At 43.8% G+C, this 8547-nt stretch overlaps 1 protein-coding gene across 1 annotated transcript in view; it reads left to right on the top strand.

Annotated features, from left to right (window-relative positions):
- The window catches only part of abat (4-aminobutyrate aminotransferase), a 74158-nt gene extending 66270 nt beyond the window's left edge, over window positions 1-7888 (top strand). The window contains exons 10-15 of the mRNA XM_056288423.1: window positions 214-362; window positions 4248-4385; window positions 5043-5210; window positions 5432-5578; window positions 5900-6011; window positions 6719-7888. Coding sequence (XP_056144398.1) covers window positions 214-362; window positions 4248-4385; window positions 5043-5210; window positions 5432-5578; window positions 5900-6011; window positions 6719-6840 — 836 coding nt within the window. The 3' untranslated portion in view covers window positions 6841-7888. The remainder of the gene's footprint in view (window positions 1-213; window positions 363-4247; window positions 4386-5042; window positions 5211-5431; window positions 5579-5899; window positions 6012-6718) is intronic.
- The last annotated feature ends 659 nt before the right edge of the window (window positions 7889-8547 follow it).

The raw sequence follows: 8547 nt of genomic DNA, 5'->3' as shown, positions 1-8547 counted from the left end.
GATGAGGCGACAAGTTGTGTCAGTGCCTAATACTGTATTACTAGTCTGCTTTAGTAGTAGTATCACACATTTCTGGGTATTTTATGAACTCCAGTCAGTTATTACCTTAAGGTGAACAACCAACTAGACCAGCAAAAAAGGCACATTCGTGTTTTAAAATTAGTGGCTGTTTATAAAACCACAGTTTTAAGGTAATACTCCTGCTTCTTAAAGGATGCCTGGCGACAACGCACTCAAAAGCAATTCACAAGCTGGACGTGCCGTCTTTCGACTGGCCCATCGCCCCCTTCCCCAGGCTTCAGTACCCGCTGGAAGAGTTCACCAGGGAGAACGCACAGGAGGAGGCCCGGTGTCTGGAGGAGGTGAGTGTCTGTGTTTAAGAGCCGGAATTACACCTGTCACCTTTTTTCAACTTTAAGTTTGCATAAACTTTGCATTTAGGAATATTCCCTTTGTTTGGATTTACATGGATTTAATCACAGAAAGTTGAATCGGTTCATCAGGACACAGCTTTTATTGGCCAGTGGTGATTCCGTATGCAGCGGGAGTGTCGGAACAGTTGCGACGCGATTTTTCCAAACACTGCGTCTCAGTTGCTTTCAAACCCCAAAACATGCTGCACCAGAAATTGGTCCACCCCGAGGATCGGGTCCCCTGGCAAAAACAGAGCAATATACACTCACTGGCCACTTTATTAGGTACACCTTGCTAGTACCGGGTTGGACCCCCTTTTGCCTTCAGAACTGCTTTAATCCTTCGTGGCATAGATTCAACAAGGTACTGGAAACATTCCTCAGAGGGTTTGGTCCATATTGACATGATAGTATCACGCAGTTGCTGCAGATTTGTCGGCTGCACATCCATGATGCGAATCTCCCGGTCCACCACATCCCAAAGGTGCTCTATTGGATTGAGATCTGGTGACTGTGGAGGCCATTTGAGTACAGTGAACTCATTGTCATGTTCAAGAAACCAGTCTGAGATGATTCGAGCTTTATGACATGGCGCGTTATCCTGCTGGAAGTAGCCATCAGAAGATGGGAACACTGTGGTCATAAAGGGATGGACATGGTCAGCAACAATACTCAGGTAGGCTGTGGCGTTGACACGATGCTCAATTGGTACTAAGGGGCCCAAAGTGTGCCAAGAAAATATCCCCCACACCATTACACCACCACCAGCAGCCTGAACCGTTGATACAAGGCAGGATGGATGGATGCTTTCATGTTGTTGATGCCAAATTCTGACCCTACCATCCGAATGTCGTAGCAGAAATCGAGACTCATCAGACCAGGCAACGTTTTTCCAATCTTCTATTGTCCAATTTTGGTGAGCCTGTGCGAACTGTAGCCTCAGTTTCCTGTTCTTAGCTGACAGGAGTGGCACCCGGTGTGGTCTTCTGCTGCTGTAGCCCATCTGCCTCAAGGTTCGACGTGTTGTGCGTTCAGAGATGCTCTTCTGCATACCTCGGTTGTAATGAGTGGTTATTTGAGTTACTGTTGCCTTTCTATCAGCTCGAACCAGTCTGGCCATTCTCCTCTGACCTCTGGCATCAACAAGGCATTTTCGCCCACAGAACTGCCGCTCACTGGATATTTTCTCTTTTTCAGACCATTCTCTGTAAACCCTAGAGATGGTTGTGCGTGAAAATCCCAGTAGATCAGCAGTTTCTGAAATACTCAGACCAGCCCGTCTGGCACCAATGACCATGCCACGTTCAAAGTCACTTAAATCACCTTTCTTCCCATTCTGATGCTTGGTTTGAACTGCAGCAGATCGTCTTGACCATGTCTACATGCCTAAATGCATTGAGTTGCTGCCATGTGATTGGCTGATTAGAAATTTGCGTTAACGAGCAGTTTGACAGGTGTGCCTAATAAAGTGGCCGGTGAGTGTAGTGTATAATGTTAAGTGCCAATAGTATTACCATGACTTGTACATTGGGCAAACCAGACACTGGCCAAGAGGATGGCACAACACAGGAGAGCTAACACGTCAGGCCAGGACTCCACAGTCTACACCATCTACAGGCCAGTGGCCACTCTTTCAAGGATGAGGCTGTGCACATCCTTGATGGGGAGGAACGCTGGTTTGAACGGGGAGTCAAAGAGGCCACCTGTGTGAAGAGGGAATGACCATCCCTGAACCTGGGGGGTGGGCCTAAGAGTACATGTGTCGCTATCTGAAAATGCTGTGATTTCAGCTATTCCCCAATCCTCTGTGAATAGTACACATGGCCATTGTAACTAGTTAACGGTCACGCCTATTTGCATATGAAACTGATCGTTGGTTTGGGTCGTCATGCCACTGTATTGTTTATAAGGGTGGGGATACCTGCAGTCAGTTGAGACTGAAGAGGTCACTTAGATGAGTGATGAAACATTTCTCTCAATAAATGTTGTGTCCAGATGAACTGATTCAACTTCCTGTGATTTTCTTACCTGGATTATTGCGCGTGTATAAATTTCTACAGATTATCCTCGCCATGTTCATTTCTTCCTCTTATTTTTTTGACATTAATAACGTGAAACCACTGGCAAAATAACTAATGACTTTGTTTAATCAATCAAAATCATTTTTAACCAAGCTACAACAATCAAATGGAAAAAAAAAGAGAATGGTTAAGACTTTGCCCTAAAGAATTTGGTATTGCTTCACTCCATGCTATCTTCACAGCTTGGTATTTGTGATTTTTTTTTAGCAGATTGGTTTTCAGGTTAGATAATGTCATTTGTTCAGGAGATTGCTTATTGCAGGGTTTTCATTTGCCATTTTGATGCAGTTTTTTTTTTGCAGAAAAAAAACACTTTGGGGGGGGGGCTGTGCTGTCTGCAAGCTTGGCATACAACACAGGGACTTTGTATGCCAGGGTGTCCTGGACAGAGTTAATCTGCAAGTGGAGTTCAGGTTCTCCACCTGCAATGGCAATTATTGTAGTACGTAAGGGCACATGTGGGTATCTGTCATTTCATGTGACTAGAGTGGCAAGCAATTGTGGCAAGTAGCACAAGGCCATATAACCAGGACAGAACATTAGTAGAAGATAAACTTGTTTATGACCAAAAGTATAAGTGACATTCTATCATGTAAGTATGACCATTATTATGCAAAACAGTAGCAGCAGTAGTAGTAGTAGCATATCAAGACAACCATTAGACTGTCAAAGTGGGATGACTGAAGACATCCTAACGTCATCCTTGCATCGATAGAGAGGCTCCTGCTCCGCCAACATGTCCTGATCAACAAGGTCCCTGATTAAAAGCAGGGCATTGACTGATGCAATTAGATTGTTCACTAGATTTGTAAATGGTATAAAGACAGGGAGGCTTTTGTCTGATTTTCAGTCACTCTGCAGACCTGACTCAGACTTTGTTGATATGTCAGTAAAAGTCTTATTTTGAAGGATCCTTGTCTCATTGACTTTTTTTGCAATTTCTCTGTATCACTGGCCACCACACAATCTTTATCAGTTATCAAGAACCGCTTATAATAACTCTGCCCTCTGGATGATCCATGGGATGACAAGAGCACAGCATTTTTGAAAAAGAAAAAGCACTTGTTAGGGACGTGGTAGTGAAGTCATTTGTCCCAAACATCCATTTGGGATGTTTTACCAAATTTAAATTTGATTCAGAGTTGATATGAAGAGACAGTCATTAAAAGAATAAATTGGTGGGTGTTGGGGTAGCATAGTGGTCTATTCCATTGCCTACCAACACAGGGGATCGCTGGTTTGAATCCCTGTGTTACCTCTGGCTTGGTTGGGGGGGCCGTACAGACACAATTGGCCGTGTCTGCGGGTGGGAAGCCGGATGTGGGTATGTGTCCTGGTCACTGCACTAGCGCCTCCTCTGGTCAGTCGGGGTGCCTGTTCAGGGGAGGGGGAACTGGGGGGAATAGCGTGATCCTCCCACGCGCTATGTCCCCCTGGCAAAACTCCTCACCGTCAGGTGAAAAGAAGTGGCTGGCAACTCCACATGTATCAGAGGAGACATGTAGTAATCTGCAGCCCTTCCCGGATTGACAGAGGGGGTGGCGCAGCGACCGGGATGGCTCGGAAGAGTGGGGTAATTGGCCAAGTACAATTAGGGAGAAAGGGGGGGAATAAATTGAATAAATTGGTTTTGTCTGTGTGCACCTGTGAACAATGAAGGTGTATATTTTTTAAGCTTTGTGTACATTTTTTTATTGCATATTGCATTTTGTGTGTGTGTGCACATGTGCGCATATGCACATGTTTCACTCAGGTGGAGGATCTGATTGTGAAGTGGAGACAGAAGGGGAAGCCTGTGGCAGGCATTGTAATCGAGCCAATCCAAGCTGAAGGTGGAGATAACCACGCCTCACCAGCATTCTTCAAGAGCCTCCGCAACATTGCCCGCAAAGTACGAGTCACATTCTGGCCACAGATGGTTTCATTCTAAGTAGTTTTAACTTGACCCTTAACATTTTGTTAGCCGCCACTAAAGGCAGACTGGACACTTAAAGTAACTAAATGTACAGAGGGCCCACAATAACAACTCATGGACCAGTTTTGAAAATATCTGGGATTCACACCTCACACCGTAGCACTCTCTACATAAAGAGAATGTGATGACTCATATTCAAAGTGACCTACTGCCGATCACTAAACCAGCAGTAAAAATCAAAAGTGCCACCTATCAAGGTTATAAATGGAATATAAGACTTGAAGTCTTCAATGAAATACTTGAATATCCCAAATGGAAAAAAAAAGGATATTGGTGTGTATTTGAAGCTGTCAGTAAAGTTTTTGAGCTGTGCTGTCACTTATCACACTGCAATTTTGCAAAAGGAAAACAAGGAAATCTTAAGTACTTATGTAAACTAATGTCAACCACATCACCTCCTGGCTTCAACTATGATTCTAGGTCTTGGATCAGCATTTCTTCTTACGATCTTGTTATATTATAGTAGCATCAACGATCTTTATAAACATGTATTTAAGTTATGAATATCTTTCTCTTATTTTCCCCCCTTATTTTATTATTAACACCATTACCCGTGGCACCATCCTCCTCCAGCATGGCTGTGCATTCCACGTGGATGAAGTCCAGACAGGTGGAGGGGCCACGGGGAAGTTCTGGGCCCATGAGCATTGGGGCATGGAGGACCCTGCTGACATTGTCTCCTTCAGTAAGAAACTCCTGACTGGAGGGTACTACTACAAAGATGAGCTGCAGGCTGACAAGGTTTCTCTTTTAACTTGAGTATAAGGAATTTCTTCTCTCATCACCCACATACAGAGCCTGCATGTGCATTTTACAGGGTTGATGATATTCAGTCGGTTCTGTAAGAGATAGGAAGCTGGAGATGGGATTCTGTTTTGGCCGTGTCTGTTTCACCCAATTGATGTTATCATTGTAATGTGGGTAAAACTGTGTCTGTGTGTGTGTTTTTAATATGTACTCAGCCATACCGTATCTTCAACACGTGGATGGGCGACCCCTCAAAGAATTTATTACTGGTTGAGGTCCTCAATGTGATTCGCAGAGAGAACCTTCTGGAAGAGGTGACACGGTCCGGGAAAGCCTTGCTACAGGGGCTATGTGAACTACAGGTGGGACCACGGAGTGTGCTTGTGAAAGATAGGGAGAGAGAACGAGATGGAGAGAAAGTCATACTTATTTACATTGGGTGGCAGCAGAGCAGCTTTGTAGTTAGTCGGTTTGTTCACCAACCAGTGTACCTAGATTTGATCCTTGCTGTCCAACTGTTGTTTTAAACTAAACCCCTACCTACTATAGGACACCACACTGGGTGTCTAACCCCACACCCCAGACAGAAGATGAAGAGAAAATTTAACCTTAGGGACGTTAATACACTATGCTAAATCCAGTGAGATATGATATCAATGTGTATCTGGTGTCTGTTTCTCTAGGCCCGGTATCCCAACCTACTGAGCCGAGCTCGGGGACAGGGAAGCTTCTGTGCCATTGACGTCTGTGATGATCCCACACGCAACGACATCATCCTTAAGGCCAGAAACAAGGGTGAGCATACATCACCAAGCATCCTTTTATTAGTCTGTTTTCTGTTTTATATTAGTCTGCCTCTCTTGTGCTGTGGCACAGAGGAGCGGATGTTTTTATCAGCTTGTCAGCTGGATTCTAAAATTGCATTTGGATTAGATTTAAGCTCTTCGCCTAGATGGAACGGGGTTTCTGAAAAAAATAAACCATTCTTCAAAATTGGGTGTTTGGGTGGCGTGGCGGTCTATTTCTTTGCCTCGCAACACACGGATCGACGGTTTGAATACCCGTGTTGCCTCTGGCTTAGTCGGGCATTCCTACAGACACAATTGGCCGTGTCTGCAGGTGGGAAGCCGGATGTAGGTACGTGTCCTGGATGCTGCATTAACACCTCCTCTGTTCGGGGGGGAACTGGGGGGAATAGTGTGATCCTTATACGCACTACGTCCTCCTGGCAAAACTCCTCACTGTCAGGTGTAAAGAACGGCTGGCAACTCCACATGTATTGGAGGAGGCATGTGGTAGTCTGCAGCCCTCCCCAGATTGGCAGAGGGGGTGGAGCAGAGATCGGGACGGCTTGGAAGAATAGGGTAATTGGCTGGATACGGTTGGGGAGAAAGGGGGGGGGGGTCCAAGGAAAAAAAATTACATGAGCTTGTTGGGCTGCAAGTTGTCATTCAGCTAAATCTCAGCAGATCGTAGAGTAAGAGTGTCTCCCACTGCTACAGGTGCTCTCCTGGGAGGCTGTGGTGATCGATCAATTCGTTTCCGCCCGGCGCTGGTTTTCAAGGAGTACCACGTGCACATGTTCCTCAACATCTTCAATGACGTGTTGGCTCAGTTCAAATAGAGAATCCTGCCCCAACAGGAAACTGTCCGAGCTGGGACGCAGGAATAGAAGCACAAGGAAGGGATCTGTTTTCGTGGCCAATTCTGTTTCACCACTTTGCTTCCTAGCAAAAAATGAGATATTCATTCTGCTTTTATGCATGATGTCTTAAAGAGGTTATACAGTTTAAATGAGAGTTAATTTAGACAGTTGGAAATGAATCAAACAATAGCTGAGTTTTCACAGAATGTTCACGGTGGCCTGTACATTACTATCGCTGATGCCATAATTATGAAATTAAGCTCTTTATAGCATTTTTGACATTTTTGTTGATAGATGAACACTGACCAGTTTAAGGCCATGGCAGTAATATGAATAAAGACTGCTATTATTCAGTTTCCCTCCAGCCCATATTTCTTTAATGAGGCAGATATAGTGCAATTTTTCTTACATGTTGATGAACACTGTTATTCTCTCCTTGCCAACTGAAACCTCTGAACTGCTTAGCAGCTATAGCACAGTTTTAGATATAATACTTAAGGTAACAGAGGAAAGTGATCAAAAGGGAGGATCACTGCTCCTATTTGACCTTGAATTCCCAGAACAATATTCCTTTTAGCTTGAAATGTTTTTCTTTCACATTTTGCAGCTTATCAGATCGGCTATGTGACCCACAGTAAGTAAAATTGTTATGGTCAAAAAGCTTGTATTCATAATATCAAGGAAACACTTTGAACACAGTTGAAAAAGTAAAAGTACGTCAGTGCAGATTTTGGACATGAGTGCATCCTTGTTTTTCCCATGCCAGTACAGTCCTAATGGGGATTCCTTTCAGACCAGCCATGATACATGTGTGGAAACCAGCCTCTTTAGTCTTGGTCAAAACATATTATCTGTACAAGGAATGATAGCCTAATGTTCAACACAGTGTGATTCTTTACAAACCCAAATCTGTTTTTGTAAAAGCTGAGATGCCAACCCACATGTCATCAAATCTTGTCACTTTTGAAATGTACCCATTCTACTTTTGTATTTCACGTATTGCATTTTTGTTTTTGTTTTTTTTGGGGGGGGGGGTTCCTGCTCAGTGAATATGCCCCAAATAATGTGAATTTTGTGACGGACCAGAGAAATGTTATAGATTTTAGTGCCTGCATGTTAACTAAATACACCCATATTTTTGTTCCTCTGATGATGTTTCAGTAACACCTTTTTATATTGGCTACACGTCACATTCAACACCACAAAGGCAATCGTCAAGTCAGCTTTGTTGGTGGGGATATAATACATAATTTATTATATACAGTACCAGGGGATCAGCAGCCTATATTTATTAAGTGAAAATTTCAAATTAAATCTAGGATTTCCTATTTTTTGTCCAAAGAAAAAGCTTATGTTAGCAATAACAAGTTGTGCTTTCAAGCTTTTTTTTTTTGGAGAGCATGTATGTTGCTATACACACAACCGCCCTCTTTCACCACCCTTCCATGTGCAGCCAATTCTCGTCTCTGGAACCCTCCTGCCGCTCACCCAGTCTGTGGCTGTAGAGCTGAGAGCTAGCTTATGCTAACGAGCTAGCTTTAGTTTGAAGCTAATGACAGGTACCAGACCATTGCTAGCTTTTGCCAAGAACCTAATCTTTCCTAACTGAGCGAGAGAACCCAAACCTTTCGAATGAAAAATTTCGAGAGGACCTTCCTTTTAACATGTTTGCCTGATTAACTGAAA

The sequence above is a fragment of the Lampris incognitus genome, chromosome 10 (assembly GCF_029633865.1).
Source record: "Lampris incognitus isolate fLamInc1 chromosome 10, fLamInc1.hap2, whole genome shotgun sequence".
In the NCBI taxonomy this organism is placed as follows: Eukaryota; Metazoa; Chordata; class Actinopteri; order Lampriformes; family Lampridae; genus Lampris; species Lampris incognitus.
This window is presented reverse-complemented; position numbering and strand designations above follow the sequence as displayed.